This window comes from Apium graveolens, chromosome 7, assembly GCF_009905375.1.
Source record: "Apium graveolens cultivar Ventura chromosome 7, ASM990537v1, whole genome shotgun sequence".
NCBI lineage: Eukaryota > Viridiplantae > Streptophyta > Magnoliopsida > Apiales > Apiaceae > Apium > Apium graveolens.
Genome location: NC_133653.1, coordinates 69,915,258 through 69,936,569, shown reverse-complemented (window position 1 = coordinate 69,936,569; position 21,312 = coordinate 69,915,258). Strand labels below are relative to the sequence as shown.

Here is a 21,312-nt window from a genome sequence, read left to right as displayed (position 1 = left end):
TTAAACTTAAACGCTTAGAAACTACTTAATTTCTCCCCCTTCATCATCTTAAAAGGGTCAATCCGAGTCGTCTGAAGAAGAAGAAGAAGACAAGTCCACCTGGGTCTTCCCTTTGCCCTTGCCAGATCCTGAAGCTTTATCCTTAGCAGTTGGAAAGACAGGAGCAGAACCATATTCCGAGAAAAGCTTATCAAACGCAGCCTGTGCTAGAGCTTTGCCGTCTCTTTCCCTAAGCCATTTAAAGATCTTGTCCTTGTATTCTTCCCTTGTCATGCCGAAGATAGAGCGTGGAGGGATGGCAGGGAGTGGCAATGGAGCAGTAATCTCTTCCAACGTGCGGTCACCAATCCAATCACGTTTCTTGTGTCAGTACATTGTACTCTTGTCCTGCATCGCGAACAAATGTTATGACAGAAACTTCGTCTCGGAGCCCAGCTTAAAGAACAACTTAACAAACTCTTTTTCCCAGTCCTTAGCCGAGGAAACCAACCCTTCTTGCAGAGTCCCAAACTCAAAGTCCATATTCTTAGACAACTTAACATCAGAGGCATGCAAAACAAACAATTTTGCATTGACCGAATCCAAAGAAGAACACACAAATTTATGAAATAACTCAAAAGAAGCATGCATTATACTAACTTATGAAGTTAATGCACCAATTGACTTGACAGAAGCAAAATGTTGATTAAGATTAGCCAAAGCGGCAGAGTTCTCATTTAATTTAATCAACAATGAATTAAGCAGAGTATTTGTGCGCTGATCAAAGGGGTCAGACGCGTAATTAGGAGAATTAGGAATTCCACCAACATTCCTATGAGAATCATCAAAAACTAACTCATTTGACTCTGAAACAACCAAACCATTTAAGGTTAACACCGACACATCAAACACAACCAAAATTTTGTCAGACACAGAAGCAGAGGTCAACACACGAAAGTACTCAAAAACACGAGACAGAAGACCGGGGTACGGTAAATACATGAAACTGTGTTTGACATGATGACTCATATTTGTAATAATCAAAGAAGCAACATCACACTGAATCTTTTTCATAAAAAAAGACAACAGAACATAATCTTGGAAAGTGACTCTATCACGACCAGATTTACGAGGAAGAACATTTGTATGAAATAATCGAAATAATACAAGAGAGATTGGGGTTAAATCATTTACCAGAGGTTTGACTGAGACTGAAACAAAATTGTCACCAAGTATGACCTTGAGCTGTTCCTCATACTGAAGGTCGGGGATCTCTTGAAAAGCCTGATGAGTTGTCGATGGACAAACTCCCTGATCAGAAACACTAGTAAGTCGTGCCAGTGGATCAACCTTAAAACACACTGGATTCCCTTGAACTTATGAGAACACAATATTACCATCCAGAATACGAAGCTAGGCGTAAAACTCTTTCACCAACTCAGGGTAAATAACTTCTGGGGGTGATAGCAACGACGAACAGCCAACTGAATCAAATAACTCCACGATACCGACTTTCTTGAGAAGATCCAAATCACAGAGACGTTCCTTCAAAATCAACTTTGACATCACCTTCGAAGTATTCTCCTTTGCATGTCGCTCAAAAGAACTGTCGGTCATTCTGCTAGACACTTCTGGTTCGAATTTACCGACTCTTTGACACTTGGAGCCCGAAGCTGCATCGGTTGGGGTTCGTTGAGCGGCGGATTGAGAACAGGTAAACGGAGTCGATTTGCGTGCCATTGATAAAGATTGAGAATGGTAGAAGAGAGATGGAAAAGGGTTTGGAGATTTAGGAGAAAGTAGTGATTAAGAAAATGAAAGGGTTAAGAAAAAGAATTTAAATAGAAAAGAGAACTGAAGAGTTGGAGATGGAAGAGGAAGTGAACAGACACAAGGAAAGGGTGATGTATTGAAAGAGTAATACATGCATGAGTACCAAGGATATGAGAAGTCTAATCAAAGATTTATTAAATCTAATGCCTTGCATGCAGAGACACATAGACAAAGAAGATAAATAAAAAAAAATAAAAAAAAAATATTAAACGCGTAATCACAAACAAGAATGCACGAAGTAATTATGCACCAATACGGAATTTAATTCCCTATTAATCACAAAAAAAACACAACATATATATATAAATATTATGGCATAATACACAATTTATTACGTGATTTTATGTAATTATGTTTTGGATGTTTGTTTGTAAAGACAACTGGACATCCTGGTTGAATGGATGGGTTGTTCTTTACTTGGTTGATTTTAGACTGATTTGAGACTATTTCTTTTAATATTTATTATATCTGAGATTGTCTCTTTTGGTTGTCTCATTTATATCTTATGTCTACTGCCTCATTTATCCTTACACATCTTAGTTGTCACATTCGAAAGAGACTGTCTCATTTCCGCTTGTAAAGATTTATCCAGAGGAGTAACAAAATTCACATTTAAAACACTATCAGGAGTCTTTGGAGAGCCAGAAGATTCATCTGAAACTTGAGTAGATTCTGAAGAATTATCAGAAGACTGGGATGGACCTGGAGAGTCTTGACTGCTTGACTTATCAGAATGAGACTGACTCTTTGCAGAATGAGACTGTCTCATTTGGGAATGAGACGATAGATCCGCAGTTTCTTCATCAATTTAAGATATATCCCTTGAGGATTCATTAAAAGCAATATTGATGGATTCTTCAACTTTGTTCTTGACAGAATTATACACATAATAAGCTTTGCTTGTTGTAGAATATCCCAAGAAAATTCCTTCCGTAGATTTTGCATCGAACTTGCCTCAATTATTTTGAGTATCTAAAATAAAACACTTTGAACCAAATACTCGAAAATAACTGACTTTAGGAGTCTTTTTCATAAGCAATTCATAAGGAGTTTTAAGCAATATAGGATGAATAAGTACTCTATTTAAAACATAACAGAAAATGTGTACCGCTTCAGCCCAAAATTTTCTTGGAAGCTTACTCTCATGGAGTAGAGTTGTAGCAGTTTCATGTAGAGTCCTATTCTTGCGTTCCACTATTCCATTCTGTTGGGGAGTACGAGGAGCTGAGAATTCATGAGTAATCCCTCTTGATCTGCAGAAGGTTATGAAATCCTTCTCGAATTCACCACCATGATCGCTATGAATAGTTTTGAGCTTAAAGGAATACTTAGTCTCAAGGTTAGTGATAAGATCTTTAAACTCAACAAAAGCTTCATCTTTAGTACGTAAGAATGGTATCCAAGTAAAACGAGAGTAGTCATCAACTATAATAAATGCATAATTCTTACCACCAAGACTTGCATAACGTTCAGGACCAAAAAGATAAAGATGTAGAAGCTGTAGAGGATCAGTAGTTGAAACTCGATTTTTAGCAACAAAGGAAGTTTTAATCTGTTTTCCAAGCTGACATGTCGAACAAGGTTCCACTTTCTTGTATTTAAGCTTTGGAAGACCTCGTACAAGATCATGAGATGATATCTTTCGTAGCAAATCCATGTGTACATGACCAAGACGCCTATGCCAGAGATTTTGTTGATCTTGAATAGTAGCAAGACATATTTCTTCTTGCTGTTCATCAAAATCTAGAACAAAGATATTTCCTTTTCTTTTGGCAACTAAAGCAAACTCGTTAGTTTTAGTACCAATATAACAGATATCTTTATCAAACTTAACTTTATGACCAGCATCAGTAAGTTGACTTACACTAATAAGATTGTATTTTAAACCATCTACTAAACGAACATTAGAAATAGCAAACCTGTCATTACCAATGGTGCCTTTTCCAATAATTCGAACGGTGTTAGAATCTTCAAGTGTAACTAGACCTCCCTCTTTAGCAACTAATGAGAGAAACTTGGATTTATCACCGGTCATATGACGTGAACAACCATTGTCGATGATCCATTTATTTCACGGAACATGGACCTTCAAGCAAACCTGCAAAAATCTCTTCATCTCTTAGGTACCCATTTAACCTTGGGTCCTTTTTGGTTAGTATTACAGATCTTATATAAATGTATATCTGATTTCATGATCCACATCTGAACAATATTAATAGACGCATTAGCATATTTTTATTTAACATATGATCTATAAGATGAGTTAGAAGAGTGGCCCTTGATACCACATAATCTGGATTTAGAAGTAGTGTGACCAGATTTGCCACAATCACGACATTTCTCATACGGCATCTTATACTTTATAGGAGCTCGCTTCAAACCACCTTGAAATGCACGTTTCTTGATAGATTCGCATCCTAATCCTCCTTTATCCAGAGAAGATTTTTGTTTAGCAAGTAAAGCATTCAAAGTTCCTTCACCCTGAAAACATTTTGCTAAATCCTTTTCAAGCTGTGTCACTTTCTGCTTTAGTTCAGGAACCAAAGGGTCAGGAGCACTGTCTCTTTTGACATCTTCTGGAATAACTGAGGATGTCTCTTTCTTTAATGCTTCCAGACATACATCCTTCATCTCAATCTCATTCTTGAGATATTGATTCTCTTCTGTAAGCTTAGATATCTTTTCAGCTAGAGATCTATTTTTACCAACCAAAGTTTCATCCTTCATTGGCTCATCCATTTCACTAAGAACTTCACTTAATGCTTGTTTTAGATAAGCATTCTTTTCTTTTAGCTTTTTAATATGAACCTGCAAGGTTAGCACAGTTGAAGATGTAATTGAATTTATATTATATTTAACATTTTGTACCTCATCATGGTCACTGGAACTGTCTTCGAGTCCAACAAAACAAAGTTGAGCAACCTCATCATATGAATCAATCTCAACATCCGAATCATCATCACTCCAGGTAAGTAATGCTTTCTTCTTGTTTTTGAGCTTGTAGCAGTCCTTCTTGAAATGCCCCTTTTTACCACATTCGAAGCATGTGTCCTTGCTCGAACTAGCCTTGTTATCTTTGCTGGGAATAGATTTGAAATCCTTCTTAGCAAACTGAGATTTCATAGGCCGTTTTGATGCATTCCTTTTGGCAAGAAACTTATGAAACTTCTTGGTCAAAAGTGCAATTTCCTCGTCAGAATCATCAGGAGATTCGTCTGCATCTACATTAAGTGCAAGAGTTTTCTTCCAAGGAGCATCATCTTCTTCATCATATCTGCGAAGTTGATTATCTAATTCTTCCAATTCACTAAATAGTGTGAGAGTGTCCATAGTAGAAAGAATATTCGAATCCTGCAATATGGTGACTTTAGGAGCAAACTTCTTTGGCATTGCCCTGAGGATTTTCCTATTAATCTCAGATTGAGGAATAATCCTTTCCAGTAGTGAGATAGAGTTCATCAAAGTCAGGAATCTTTCTTGTGCATCTCGAATACTTTCATCTCTTTCCAACCTGAAACCTTCATAATCATTCATTAACATGCTAAGTTTGACTTCACGTACCTTAGAAGTGCCTTCGTGGCTGACTTTGATCATATCCCAGATCTGTTTTGCAGTGGTACATGCTGATACTTTTCGTAGTTCAGTAGCTACCATGCCATTAATAAGTGAGTTCATAGCTTTAGCATTGGAGTTCATTGCATTCACTTCTTCAGGAGAGAGATCCTTGATAGATTTGGGTTTTCCATCTTTCATTGGAATTATAAAGCCATTTTCTATAGCATCCCATTCAAAAGCATCACGCTGGAGGAAGATTTTCATGTGGAATTTCCAGTCATTGTAATTTTCAGCGCCTTGAAGCAAAGGCGGGTAATTGTTTGAATACATTTCTGGTTGGGCCATGGATCGCTAGCAAAATAAACACTAAAAAGAGAATTAAATGCACCTGCTCTGATATCAAATGAAATTCAAAGGCCCAAACAATATAAACAATTATCTAACTGATATGGCAAATGGGACAGTCTCTTATGTAAATGGGACATACCCTTTACCAATGAGACAATCAATGAGGCAGTCTCAATTAACTGCAGAATGTAAAATGCTGGAAAGTAAAAGCAGAAATATGAAAACTGAACAATGTAAAAACACCAGGAGTTTTCACTTGGTTCGACCCTTAATCCTAGTCTATGGCCTACATTCAAGTCCCTATGCCAACTAGCATAGAGAATGTATTATATCAACTCAATAAAAGAACTTATAATCTTTTCCTTGATTACAAATATAGTACTTGAAAGAAACCCTTTCCCAAGCTACCTTGCTATCTAGCCCACTGCTATTCCTTAGCCTTCTAGCTACCTTGCTATACTTTGTAAATCAAGACTTGCCACAACCCGGCACAAAGTTGATATCAATACACAATACAATATAATGATATGATGTTTACAACTCAAACTAGTATCTCGTTCAACTGGATATTGGAATGAAAGATTAGAGAACAAGAATGATATTTCAGAAGAGTATAGAATGAATGTAAAGTTGTGGGTTGTTACAATTCTGAAAAGCGAGTTGTATATATATAACAAACTTGTGTTTTTCAAACTAAAGAATAAGATAAAGATGAAAGCTTTGTTTGAAAAGATTTGAATAAGTCTGTTAGTTTGTTTGAAAGATAAACCTTGATATAGATAAGTATTGAGTAGTTCAAATAGGGTTTATCTGATAGAGTTTGTTTTAGATAGGAGTATCCAGTTAAACTTGATTTACAAAAATCCTAACAAACATACTTTAGTCAACTACAAACTCTTGGAAGTTGTCTTGATCTCAAAAGCATTACTTCAGACAATATATTTGATTGAGCGTTGCTTGAAAATCCATCACCATAAATCTGTAATCCAACATCACCCTTTGTGTAACTCAAGTAATCAATTTTTTTATAGGCTAAACATCTGGTTTTATTACCATCATTTCTAAAATAACTGGCAAGGGTTTATAGCAATTCCACTCAATCGCACTAAAAACAATAGAACGTAAAGCTAATCCATAATCAAAAACAGTTGACCAACAGCCTAAAAAGGTTAAAAAAAATTAACAACATCAATAATAACATAGTTATTCAATTGATCAAGAACTTTGATTTCATAGCATAGTAAACAAAATAAACTGGAAATAGAAAAACTGACAGAGGCAGACAAGTGATATTAAAACTCGCGAATAATTCATAAACATATATATAGGTTAACGAAAGAAAATTTCTTGGGAAAATTGATAAGATTAGTAATGGCGATTTTTCCATGGCATAAATGAAGAAGCAGAAAGATTTTGTGTTGAAAAATTGCAAGTTTTGAAAGAATAACATATTTATTTAAAGGAAAAATAACGGGAAAGGCACAAAAATAGTACGGATGGACCCTTTTAAAAAGTTTTCACTCCATGAATCTTTCTCAGTGACGACTCTTTTTTTTACTAGTTCCAATGCCAACTCTTTATTTATATGGCCTTGATAATATGCAGTACATGACTTGATAGTGGACTACTTTACATCTGAATCTTATATGTAGTAACTACTGATATTCTGAATCTCCCTATTGGAGATATACTTGCATCTAAGACATTAATTACTGCCATACTTTACAAAAGATATTTCTTAAAATATATAGAAATTGTGTTAAAATAGTTATCAGACCAGGTGTATTTACCAAAACAACAACCTCATCAGGTCAACCAACTTAAGTCAGAAATAAAGTAAATCCCTCTGTATAGGGTTGAGCTCGAGTAACATGAAGTATCATGCCATCTTTTTAGCCATATGGAGAAACTGGTAATAAATCAACCAGCTTCTTAGAACTATGTTCAATAGTAAAATGCACGCAATGGTTGTCTAGTTTTAAAAATAAAGAAAAAAAGAAGATAGTGTATTTTTTTCCAGACAAAAAGGAAGGGACAAAGAAATAAACATATAAATATAATGCTAAATCCTTTCTTCATCATCAACAACAGGCTCGTAAAGTGAAAGTAAAAAGTTAAGAGTACAAAACAAATAAACTTTGCAAATTATTTCTCACATATAATTATAACATTGACTAAGGATTAAAACATTGTACAAACGGTAATATTAAAACCTAATGGTACAAAGTACAAACCTGCAAAACAAGTACCGCATGAACTAAAAAATATCCTTGTTAAAAATTAGCAAATAATAAGATTATGTTATTATTATAAACATGTACCTATTTAATCATTAAAATCATAATTCTTAGATAGCTGAATTGCTGGAAGCCAAAGTTTTTTCCATTAGAAAGAAGACAAAATACACAGCATACATGTAATAAGCAACCAAGGTGTTCGAGTTTGAACTTGTAGGATGTTCCCTCTATTACAATTACACAAAATGACTTGTGAAGTCATACTAATGGACTGTAAGTTAAAATTCAATGGCTCGATAGATAATATTATATTCTAATTGTCAAAGCAAATGGGACAGTCTCTTATGCAAATGGGATAGTCCCTTTACAAATGAGACAGGGTATGGGACAGTCTCTTTTAACTGCAGAATGTAAATAACAGAAATGAAAATGCAGTATGCTAAAAAATTAATAAGTAAAAATACCAGAAGTTTTCACTTGGTTTGGCCCCTACTCTTAGTCTATGGCCTACATCCAAGTCCCTATGCCAACTAGCATAGAGAATGTATTATATCAACTTTAATAAAAGAACTTACAGTATTTTCTTTGATTACAAATATAGCACTTGAAAGAACCCTTTCCCAAGCTAAACTTGCTACCTAGCCAACTGCTATTCATTAGCCCTCTAGCTGCCTTGCCATACTTTGGAATCAAGCTTGCCACAACCCGACACAAAGTCTATATGAATACACGAGTATAAGTATAAACAAATTGATTATAACTCAAACTATATCTTGTTCACTGGATGTATGTTAGGTCACACAACACTGTAGAAGGGGGTTGAATACAGTATTTATACAATTAAATCGATTTTGAACAAAAGTAATAGAAAATAGATGTATTCGATATAATAAACTCTATTACAATGGAACTGTTCTCTCTCAGTGATGAACAAGTATCACTAAGAGCTACTAGGTTACAATGTATGATCTTCTTGATAATGATAACACTTGTAGTGTAAACCTATATCTGTGTTTATATAGTACACAGTTACACGATAACTTCTAATTGATATGGAATATAATTCTGTCTCCTAAAATATATCAATCAGATATCTTATACAAGTCTTCTTATCTTCTAACTCTTTCCATGCATATCTTCTTTTATATTAGTCTCGATCTTCCATCCTGTAAATCAGCTTCATTCCTTAACTGTAAGTCCTCCCGCACTTAAGTACTGATATGACCTTAAGTCCTGATATGACCTTAAGTACTGACTTCCAGTAAGTACTGATTTCAGTAAGTACTGATATTTCCTGTTTGTTAAGATCTGAAAACTAAACATGAAATATATTAGACATGATATCTCAAATATATCTAACAATCTCCCCCAACTTGTAAATTATGCAAAAATATACAAGTTAATAGATTTGATGATGTCAAAAACATTTAAGTTCAAATGCAATAAGAGGTTAATAAGACTATTAACTACAACTTACAGAACATCCAGCTTTACCAACATCACTGGATCAATCTGAATCCATAATGATTCTTAAAAAAAATCTTTTACCAGCTTATCTTCATCCTTTCTCAGAACTTCAACTAACTGTGCTTTGACCTGTATCAGTTCTTCATCTTTACTATCACCAATTTGATAAATGGTTATTCTGAGAGCTTGAATTGATATTCTTTCAAGTCCATCACCAAGTCTGATAACTTTAGGATGTGAAGAGTCTTCATTATAACATAAGCATCTTCCTTTCAGAATAACTTCCACCTTAGCAGAATTCTTCAGCATAGGAATTTCTCTTCCATCATCTTCAGTAAAAATTGGACTATACTGAGAAGCCTTTATACCAGAGATTCTAAGAAGATCTCTTATAGCCTTCAAAATGTATTCTGACAATCTTCTTGTAATATTTGATTTTACTTCCAGAAGATAATGAAAGTGTTGAAGCTCTCAAACTAACTTCTTTAGCACATTAGTATCAGCTAGTCTGTAAGTTCTTCCATTATTGAGAAATAAGATCAATTTCTCTTTTAGATCGTCATTATCATGAGCATCCATCACAATTTGAGCAGACAGCACTTTGTCAAGGTGCTTTTGTTTGATTTGTTCATATGGTTTGTCTGTCAACATGAAAGGAGCTCTTAGAGTAACTTCTACTCATGTTTATATCTTCTCTTCATTAGAACCTAATCCAGCTCTATCTCTAGATTGCTTGGCTCTCAACCCAAATATTGCGAGTTGATTAATCATAAGATTAGACTTTGGTTCGACTAGAGTAGATTTCTTCCATAATAGCTTCTTCTTATCAGCAATTGTCATCTTTTTCAAATCAACTTGAGCATCATCAGTAGTTGATGTCTTGATAGCTTGATCAGAATTTGCTGTTTCTTCTATAGCTTGTTGTCCTTCATTCTGAACAACTTGAGCAGTGTCAGAGGTTGTTTTAGATTCTTCAGTTATCTTTCTTCTTTTCTGAATTTGAATAGTTTCATCTTCAACAAGATTATCATCAGTAACTTGAACCATTTTGCACACTGGTTTCATCAGAACTTGAGGAATTTTTATCTCCAGTGGCTTGGTTGGTTCATCAACTTTTCTTTTCCCTTTATCTTTGGGATCAATCTCAGTCTGTGATCTAGTCTTGGACTTTGAATTCTCAGAATATGACTTTTCCTTGATCACAATGCCTTTTTCCTTAGGCCTTGGAGGTTTCGTTGCATCAGAAGCTTTAGACTTTAGATTTGTCTTCTCAGCTGCAAATCTAGCTTCTTCCTCCTTGAGAGTATCCAAATCCATTCCTGGATTTTATTTCAGAAATAATCTTCTAGCTATCTCCTCATCAAGTGTCTGGATTTTAGGATCTTTGTAATGAACAGTAATCTGCTTTCCCTTTAGCTTCAGAGTTTGCAAAAACTTTTGAGAGTCTTTAGATCCTGACTGAATCAGGATATCAGAACTTGACATCAGACTTTGTTTATTAGAACTTGACTTCAGACTTTTAGCATTCACAGCATCAGTACTTGACTTGTTTTGTGTAGAAGATTTTCCTTGAACTTTTCCTTGACCTCTGCACTTATCAGAGTTTCTCTGGTCATCACCTTTGTCATCCTTCTTCTTCAGTATTTGAGTAGGTGAGCATTTGGACTTAACTACCTTCTCCCCCTTTTTGGTATCATCAGGAAGTAAGAGAGAGAGAGAGGGAAGAAGTTCAACTGAAGATTGGATTTCATCCAATTGAGCTTTCTAAGAAGCTTGATTTTCTAGGACCTCAGTAATTTGGGCCTGTTGCTTCTCTTGAATCTTCTCAATGGCTTCAATTTTCTCAAGAATAGGTCTGATATATCTGTTCTTGTCAAGCTTGATCTGTAGATCTAGCTTATCAGCTTGTTCCTTGAGTGTATCAACCTTAGCATGAGTAATGGAATGTAGACCATGAAGACTTCTTTTACTCATAGCTGTAACCTTGAGTCGAGTCTTGAAATCAGAATTTGACAATAACTCATCAGCTTTTGATATATGCCCTGTCAGAATTTTGGTGCTTGGAATAAAATCTGATTCATCCTACTTCTTGGTCCACTCAACTCCCCTGTGAGTTTCTTCCCAAGGTACAGGAGCATCCTGTTCAATAAATTTCTTGACCAATTCTTCCTTTCCCAGAATGGGAGCTAGAGTCTCAACGGAAACACTGTCTCCAGAACTTGAGGAAGATGCATTATGTTCTGATAGCACAAGAGTGTGTGATGCAAATGGAGATTCAGGAACAACTTCATTTAAATTATGAGCATCAGAATTTATCTCCAGAATTGGTGTAGATGGTCTGTTACAGCCGGTATTTTCGTGTAATATTATTTGTGGATTTGGTATAATTTTAAAGCCGAATGAAAATATATTCAATGATTGTACGTTTGTGTGAGTGCAAATTTCTGCATTATAAATTTGCTTTATGTAGTACATGATTTTTCAAAGCAAGAATTTATTTAATTTCTTTATTTTGATTTATAAGCAATATTCTAAGCCTTGGAAAAATTTTCTTTTAAAAGGTATTTTGTTCACAAATTTTGAAAATGATTTTATAAAGTCTCTAAAAATCCAAGTTATTTTATGGTATAAATTTTATAATTTTTGAACTTGTGTTTTATTTTATAAAAATAAATATTTATAAATCTAATTAGCAAATTACATAGTTATCCTTGCATGCAAATTCCTTCCATACATTCCAAAAGGGCTAAAGAGTCAATAACCACCCCCACTAACTCTTATTTCCTAGCCAAATACCTTCTTTACCCTTGCATGCAAATTGAACCAAGTTCAAGTGGAAGGCTAATCATGTCAATTCTTAATTCCACTCACTTTTGCCAATACAAAAACCATAAAACAAGCAAAGACATGATCATTTTCACTCATCACCCACACCACACTCATTCTTCTCTCCCTCCTCCTCCCTCAATCTCGGCCCTCCCTCTCTCACTCTCGGGTTTAGCCGAGAACCACCCCCTCCCCATTTTTCTTCATTCCTCAACCAAGCTTCCACTCTTTACACAAGTAAATGTTACTTCCCATGCCATGATCACTCATATTTCAAAGAGTTTTGAGTAGAAAGTTTAAGTTTAAAGGTTGCAAAGGTTCTAGTGAAACTCAAAATACAACCTTGATTCTTGTGAGTTTAGGGTTGTTTTTGAGAGGACTACAAGGAATGGAGAAGTGCCAAGTCTTGAGTGGGAAACTCTTGATGATTAAATGGCCATTCCCATCCATTTCATTCGGCCATGACCATATGGGATCCGAATGAATGGTCCTTAAGACTAATCTTGTTGCTTAACTCAATTTTTGCATGTTTATGTGATAATGACTTGAATTTTATGGTGAAAATTTGATAAAACTCTTTGCATGCTAAGAGATCATCTAGGTATAGCTTATGCTAGGCTTGCATGTCAATTTTATGATAGAATATAGGTAGAAAATGTGTTGTTTTGGTTTGCAAAACCCGAAGACATGCTTGCATGTGGATTTCTCTTAGAATGTTATAAGATTTTGATCATTTGGAAAGATTTTGTTAGTAAGCCTTAATTTCAGTAGGAATAATGTGTTAATATTGATTTATACTTCTTGTTGCATGGTAATAATTCGTGGTTATCTTTTATAAAAATGCACATCTTGTTGTTTCAAAAGCATGAAGATTTGTGATTTGTGAAGTGTAGTTTCGTTTATTTTGCCATAATTGTACCTTAGGTAAGGATGATCTCACCCAAGATTATTTTGAGAATAAGGGAGTTAGTTCAGTAGATTACCATGTTTAAGTCTTGGTTTGAGTATTGGGTTGTTGGTAGTTGAGTTTGTCAAGTCAAAACCTTGGAGAAATGAGAGTTATAGTTTTTGCAGAAAATCAGTTTAGTACCCTGAGGTTTAGAGTGAGTTTTGACCATGTCATTGATGTGCACTTTGAGGCCCAAGCCACCAGAAGTTAGTATTAGGAGTATATAAAAGGTTTTAGGTTTTGTTGGAGGTTTGCATGTCATTTGGTTAGGTGCACAAGTAGAATAACAAAATCTGTCCAGCAGGGAACAGTTTTGTTGCAACTTAGAAATAGGGAGATTTGACCATGCCATGGATAGGCCCTCATTAGGCCCTGTTGGGCCTTAGTTAGAGGGAGTGTCAGAGAAGTTTTTCCAACCATAGTTCATAGGATATGAGTTAGAACCATGTGTCACAAGTTAATTTAAGTCAGGGCGTTTTCTGCCCAAAAAAACAGGGGAACCTTGGACTTTTAGCTTAGGCCCAAGAAGGCCCAAGCCAGGTCCTTGAGCCACATCAAGTTTGTGAGATGCCCTTAGGTCAGGAGAGTCTTGTGTAAAAGTTTTTGACGGAAAACTTGTAGTTTAAGAGTGTCCAATGCACTCAAGAAACCATAGTTGTCATTCTGAAATTTGTACCAGTGAGCACTTTCACTTATCACATAGTTTTAGAACACTTAGAAGTGAGTATTAGGTCGACCACCATAGTTGTAAGATAGTATAAGGTCAGTAGAGCAAAAGGCACAAGTGAGGATCAATAGGTTTTGGATAGTTTAGGAAAGGCACATCGAGTTAGGAAGCCAAAATTAGAAGACTTTGTCTAGTTTAGCGACCAGGTGACTTAAGTTGTGAGTCGAGATCATCCAAGCCTAGTATTGCATTATGGTATATATGGTGTTATTTGGTATTAATATATGATATGTGATTATGTGGCTATGTATGAGCATTTATAATTTAAAAGTGAATATAAAATTAAGTGCATATAGGCCTAAGTGTCATCCGTGTTTAATTTCGGGTTGTAAATAGGTTAAGTTAGTGAGAATATATTATAATGAGGATTATTATTTATTTAGGATCTCGAGACGAGAGAAAACTTGCCATAAAGGTCGAGTGAAGCTCCAGTTGCTCCTACCAGTCAGACCAGACCAGCCTTTCTCAAGGCAAGTGATTCAACTTGACCTTCATATTTACTGCTAATAATTCATACATTGCTACAACTATCCTTGTCATTTGATATATTAAATCAAGCGTATCTTACGTTTATCTTTGAATCATATAGAAATGCCATGAACCCTCGAGTACATATTGCAAGTAGTTCAAAAGTCTTATTCATGATAGTATACTAAACTAATTTGAATGCCATGATAAAGGAAAGGGTAGTTACCACTCTTAGTTGATTCTCTTGATTAACATGCTGATGATTCCTAAGTAATGATATCTCATCCTAATACTTGAACCCATATAGAACCTTACCTTGATACCTGAAAGCCAGATATTTATCAAAGTTGTCCCTAATTGATTGATACCCCTCTTTCTTATCCTAAAGCTTGTCAATTCTGTTATATCCTGAGCTAAAAATCATTTTTTTATACCTTAACACCCTTAGTATTCATGAAGCTTACATTCTTGATGATCCAGCACTTGAACCTTGATGAGAAACCATTGTTTTAAGCCTAATTTGGCACTTCCTTTCATGATATCCAATAGCCTCACTAAATTCCCTTGTCCAAACTTTGATACATGAAAACCATTCAGTTACCCTAACAGAGTTTAGGTTTGTGATTCATGGCTCTGAGAGTTAGCACCATTTCCCCATATTTTGAGTTGATCTATAATCCTTTGATAAAGATGTTTACTGTAAAAAGAGATTTTGTCATAATTCGGCATCAGTTTTTGAAATAAATAAAATGTGGGTTTTTCAGTCCCAAAGGGGGATAAATGTTTTCTTTGAATGGTGGATCTGGACTGAGACGCGAGTCCTTTCCACACTTATATTAGGTTTAAAAGTTGCCTAGGGATTCCCATTAATGTTTTAGAACCCAGCGAGGTTCGGGATTACTTCGCGGCTGATCACCGGCTATAATCCGTAGCGTCATAAAATGATTTTGATTAAGACATGATTTTGAAATTGTTTTGATACAAGTAAAAATGATGCCATCACTCATAGTTTTATCCCTCATTATCATTAGTTATGTCTTTCCATTGTCATTCTTTAATGAATATCTCGATTTATATTTTGTATCGTACTGTTAGCACTTGTTGAGCATTTGGCTCACTCCTTGCTTTACCCTGATATTACAGCTAGCAGCTATTGTTAGATTCAAGCAGACTACCCGTAAGACCTGTGATGCTGATGCTTATGTTCGAGCTCAGGTAGAATAAGTGATAGTAATTTGTGTGAGGACTCGGTATTTATAATCAGTTGTAATAGATGGTAGTGTTCGGCTGTTCCAAACCCTAAACTGTAAGATCTTGGATTTGGTTGTGTTATCTCTTTTAAAATTTTGTAATAGCTATATTTAATTTGTTGTTTAAGTTGGGGGCGTGACATGGTCTCTCAGCATCTAAGATTGGAGAGTTGACTATAGATGGCTGAGCTTCTGTTGGTGCTTCCAGATAAAGAACAGTGGGAATATTCAGATTGTGAATATCTATTTCTGAAATTGTGTCTTATTCTTCAGCATTATCTGTAGCTCTGAGTGGAGAGACAGGTTGGGTAACCACTGTATCAAAGCAGTGACCTTGGCTTGAGCTGGAGAAGTCAGAGCTTCAATAATGATTGGTTCTTGTGAGATCAGAGATTCCTGATCCCCTTCCTCAGCTTCTTCAATATCTTTTGATGGAGGCTTAGCCAAAGACCTCCTAGCCTTCATTTTCTTCAATCTCCTTGCCAATGAAGGAGTTGCTTCAGCAGCATCAGAACTTACATATTTCGTTCTTTTCAAAGTATCAGAACTTTGAGCTGCAGTTTCTTTTTGAGAAGTAACATTCTCAGCTTCAACTATCACAGGTTCTGATGCAGGAACCTGTGCTTCAATTATTTCCTCTTCACTATCAGATTCATCTCTGAGAATTATCTTCCTTCTCTTTTGTGGAGGATGAGGAACAGACTTTATCCTCTTAGAAGGTTTGGAAGATGAAGGTCTGATAGTATGTACTGATGGTTGAGATGATTGTGGTGTCCTGATGGTTGGTTGTTGTTGTTGTTGAGAAGTTTGAGGTTCAGATGGTTGGACATCAGGATATAGTGTAGAGTATGTTCTTGGATCAGAATTTATTAAGGCTTGTTTGACAGATAAAGAAATTTGGAGGGGTCTCAACACAGCCTTCTTATTATCAATAGATAATAAGTCATTAAAAGCTCTTTTAGCTAGTCTAAATGGTGGAATGAATTCACTAGCTAATTGTGGCTTATTAGCACAAAAAAACTATAAATAAGCTGACAGAATCTAGAAAAATAAACAGTATTCCTATCTTCTGTCATCCTATCCCCAATAAAGCCTAAAACATCACTTGCATAATCAAAATCAGTTTGATTAATGAGAGCATACCCGATTTGTTGACTGAGTATAGGGATTGCATCGAAATTTGAACATTTGTTTGCAAAAGCCTTTGTAATGCAGTCAAAGAAGAAACTTCATTCACTCCTTATGTTGGATCTCTTCAACTGTCCCAGCTTTCTCAATGTCTTTTCATACCCCAGACTGGCCATTAGATGTTGAAGAACTGGCTCCTCAACAGTTGTATAAACGCAGTTCTCAAGCAACTGCAGTGCTTGGCGTACTATAGCCAGAGTCACTACATGCTCATCCTCCCCTGTTGAAAAAATTATACTTAGGGACCCTTGAGCACCACCATCATCATATATTCCACTTCTCCAAAACTCCAGCACTTGGGTTCCAGAGATTGCTTCAGGTTGGGTCAAAGCATACCCAATATCAGAATTAGTAAGGAAATCCTGAATAAAGTGAAGTTCTGATAGAGCTTCATCCTTGCTAAGAATAGACGAGTAGTTGTTAGGAACAAACTTAGCTCCATTGAAAATCAGGTCTTTTGGTGCCATCTATGTAAGAAATTAAGTGAGAAAATAGAGTGTCTGAAAGGTGTTTGTGAAAATGCTTGTAAGAAAAACCGCTTCATAGAATATTAGTGGGTGAGAGAAAATAAGAGAGATAAGAGAATAAGAAAAGTAGGTAAAAGATTAGAAAATCTTTTAACTTTCTTTTTTATATAACCCATGTGATAACAGTTACATTTTTGAAGCATGGCAAACACTTTACACCTGGCAACATATGAACAGTCATTAAAAGTTAAAGCAGGAGTTAGTGGGTACGGGAAATAAGCATTAATTAACGTGCACGTGGAGTTTTTCAAGACAAACACGTATACCACTAACCCAAATTATTATGACTATTTTTCATCTCACCTAAATATAGTCTAATTAAATATGATCGTTCAGTATTTACCACAAATAAGCCAAGTAAATAAATAATGCCACGTAAGCATCAGGGTTTCCAAATTTCTTCAGTAAATTTCTGGTGTACTTGGATTGACAGATAAAAGTACCTTCTTCATTTTGCTTGACTTGAAGTCCCAGAAAATAGCTGAGTTCTCCCATCATACTCATTTGATATCTTGACTGCATTAGCTTTGCAAACCTTTCACAGAGTTTAGCATTTGTAGAACCAAATATGATATCATCAACATATATCTGTACCAAAAGTAAGTCATTTCCATGGTTGAGGTAGAATAAAGTCTTGTCAATTGTGCCTCTGTGAAATCCACTTTCCAGAAGGAATTGAGCTAAAGTCTCATACCATGCTCTTGGAGCTTGTTTAAGGCCATAAAGTATTTTTCAAGCCTGTAGACATCATTAGGGAACTTTGAATCTACAAACCTGGAGGTTGTTCAACATAGACCTCTTCTTCCAATTCTCCATTAAGAAAAGCACTTTTCACATCCATTTGAAAGACTTTAAACTTTTTGTGAGCAGCATAAGCAAAAAAGATCCTTCTGGCTTCTAATCTAGCAACTGGTGCAAATGTTTCATCATAATCAATACCCTCCTCTTGAGAGTAGCCTTTAGCAACCAGCCTTGCTTTATTCCTTGTAATTATGCCATCACTGTCAGTTTTATTTCTGAACACCTATTTTGTGCCAACAATAGATCTGTTCTTTGGTCTTGGCACTAGGGTACATACTTTATTTCTTTCAAATTCATTTAACTCTTCCTGAATTGCTTGCACCCAATCAGAATCTTGAAGAGCTTCTTCCACTTTCCTTGGTTCAGTATGAGATAGAAAAGAATGATAGAGACATTCATTTGATGTTGCAGTTCTAGTTCTGACACCTGCTTTAGGATCTCCAATTATTAAGTCAGATGTATGTGATTTGGTCCACTTTCTTGCAGATTGAAGTTGACTTCTAGAACTGGATCCTCCCGCATGATCCATGCTATCTCCATCAGCATTTTCTGATGCTCCCCTTGTAGTTATGCTCTCTGAGACTTCAGAATTTGACTTGGATCCTTCAGGATTTGAAGTATCAGAGTTTCCAGAATTATCAGAATTTGGCTCATCAGAACTAGATGAATCAGAACTTGAAGAGCCAGTGACAGGTTCTGATGTTTCTTGAGAGTCTTGAGATGTGGTAGGATTTCCATATTGCTCCCCCTTGACAGGTGCATTTTCCTTTGGAGTTGTTACCACAGTTTCAATGACATCAGAACTTAATCCGGCAGAACTTACAGGATCAGAGTTTAAGTCATCAGAATTTATAGAATCAGAATCTAAATCTTCATTTTCAAATCTCAGTTGATCATGATCATTGAAATCTTCAAGTCCAGTAATCTTCTTATAATGAAAAGATACATTGATAGATTCCATGACAACCCTTGTTTTAAAATTATAGACTCTTAAGGCTTTTGTGGAAAGTGGATATCCAACAAAGATTCTTTCATCAGCTTTTAGATCAAATTTTGACAGTGGTTCAGGATGAGTCTTAAGAACAAAACACTTGCAACCAAATACACGAAAGTATTTCAGATTTGGCTTCTTTTTCTTCACCATTTCATATGGTGTTTTCCATGCTTGTTTATGAGTGTGGTATTCTGTGGAAAACAAGCAGTCTGCACAGCTTCAGCCCAAAAGTAGGTTGGCAGCTTTGCTTCATCAAGCATAGTTCGTGCAGCTTCAATGAGAGTCATGTTCTTTCTTTCTACAACTCCATTTTACTGTGGAGTTCCAGGTGCAGAAAATTCATGTTTGATTTCATGCTCTTTACAGAACTCTTCCATGATTGAATTCTTGAACTCAGTGCCATTATCACTTCTTATAATTTTAACAGAATCTTTGAACAACTTATCCAGCTGTCTGACATGATCAGTTAGAGTAGATGCAGTTTCATTCTTCTTGTACAAGAAGTACACCCAAATGTACATTGTGAACTCATCCACAATAACCTTAGCATATTTCTTCTTTGAAATAGACATGACATTGACTGGACCAAATAGATCAACATGCAGTAGGTGATGAGACTCAAGAATTGATGACTCAGTTTTGCTCTTGAAAGAAGATTTTCTTTGTTTTGCCTTTTGACATGAATCACAAAGGCCATCAGGAGCAAATAATGATTTTAGCAGTCCTCTCACAAGATCTTTCTTTACAAGCTCATTTATGTTGTTGAAGTTTAAATGAGAGAGTCTTTTGTGCCAATTCCAGCTTTCTTCAATTGATGCTCTACTCAACAAATAGATTGTAGAATTATCAGAACTTGTTAAAAGTCTGGCTTCATAAATGTTACCATGCCTGTAACCTTTCAGAACCACTTTGCCTGTAGAATTGCTTACAACTTCACAGTGTTCTTCAAAGAAATCCACTTGATAACCTCTGTCACAAATTTGACTCACACTTAGCAGATTGTGTTTAAGTCCTGAGACAAGAGCTACTGCTTCAATGATGACATTCCCAAGATTAATATTGCCATATCCCAGAGTTTTTCCCATGTTGTCATCTCCATAAGAAACTCCTGGGTCAGCTTTCTCCACAAAACTGATAGCAGGGCTTTATTTCCAGTCATATGTCCTGAACATCCACTGTCCAGAACTAGGATGTTCTTTATGTTGCCCTACAATCATAAAGACCACTAATGGTTAATTTTAAGGACCCAGACTTGCTTGGATCCTTTGGCCTTTTTAAGTTTGTTAGCATTTGCAGCGGATTTAATATCAGAGTTTATGCTAACATGATGTTTATCAGAACTTATATCAGACTTTGCATCAGACTTTACACTAGAAGGAATTAAAGTAACTTTCTTCAAAGAAGGTTTTATTTGATAATAATCATAGTACAAACTATGATATTCCTTACAAGTATAAATGGAATGCCATAAACTACCACAATGAAAACAAGGATTTTGTGGCTTAAACCAAACAGACTGACTCTTAACTCTAGAGTTAGGAGGTAAAGAGTTTATATTCTTATTCTTCCTGCAAATAGAGGCAAGATGGTTAGAGTTTCCATAGTTATAACATTTCTTTCTAGGAGCATTAGGAACATGATATAATTATTGCTTTTATTCACACCTTCCTTTTCATTCCTATTTTTCCTAGGTGCCTTTACCTTGTTGATATTCCTTATTTCTTTCAGCTTATGCTTAAGCTGCTTCTTAGTCATTAAGCCTATGTTAACTTTAGCTGGTTTATCATGTTCTAATTTTTCAGAAGTTGACTCTACTTTAACTTCTGTCTCAGTATCTTTCATCTTTTCAGAATCAGAATTTACAGTTTTTGCTACAAACTTAACAGGATTTACCTTTAGCTTAGTTGTCTGTTTAACAATAATTGGATTAATTTGTTCAGTTCCTTTTTCACTTTTATCATCTTCATATCCTAAGCCCTCTTTCCAGTTTCCACTACTTAGTATATCCTGAGTTGCTCTGCCAGAGTTAGTCCAAGTCCTGATAATCTCTCTTTCCTTTTCTAACTCAATTTTAAGAGATTCATTCAAATTTAGCACTTCATCTCTAACATAAAAAGCATCATCTCTTTCTTTCTAAGTTTGATGGAATATAACTAACTCATT

General features: G+C 35.5%; 1 protein-coding gene across 1 annotated transcript; it reads right to left on the bottom strand.

Moving 5' to 3' along the window:
- Nucleotides 1–4,047: 4,047 nt before the first annotated feature.
- LOC141673720 (uncharacterized) lies at nt 4,048–7,434 on the bottom strand. Its single transcript, XM_074480460.1, has 5 exons — nt 7,407–7,434; nt 6,769–6,875; nt 5,374–5,718; nt 4,681–5,163; nt 4,048–4,533 (listed from the first exon to the last, which is right to left on the bottom strand). The coding sequence occupies exons 1-5, from the start codon at nt 7,432–7,434 to the stop codon at nt 4,048–4,050; spliced, it is 1,449 nt and encodes a 482-aa protein (XP_074336561.1).
- Nucleotides 7,435–21,312: the final 13,878 nt, after the last annotated feature.

What these genes read in the sequence shown, in the direction of transcription:
- LOC141673720 (XM_074480460.1), bottom strand. Translation starts at nt 7,434, where the DNA reads ATGGCAGTAATTAATGTCTTAGATGCAA. An exon ending in CAGTTATTTTAGAAATGATG is followed by an intron (nt 5,719 to 6,768) that starts GTAATAAAACCA and finishes TTATTTTGCTAG; the next exon opens with CGATCCATGGCCCAACCAGA. An exon ending in GCCACGAAGGCACTTCTAAG is followed by an intron (nt 5,164 to 5,373) that starts GTACGTGAAGTC and finishes ACCATATTGCAG; the next exon opens with GATTCGAATATTCTTTCTAC.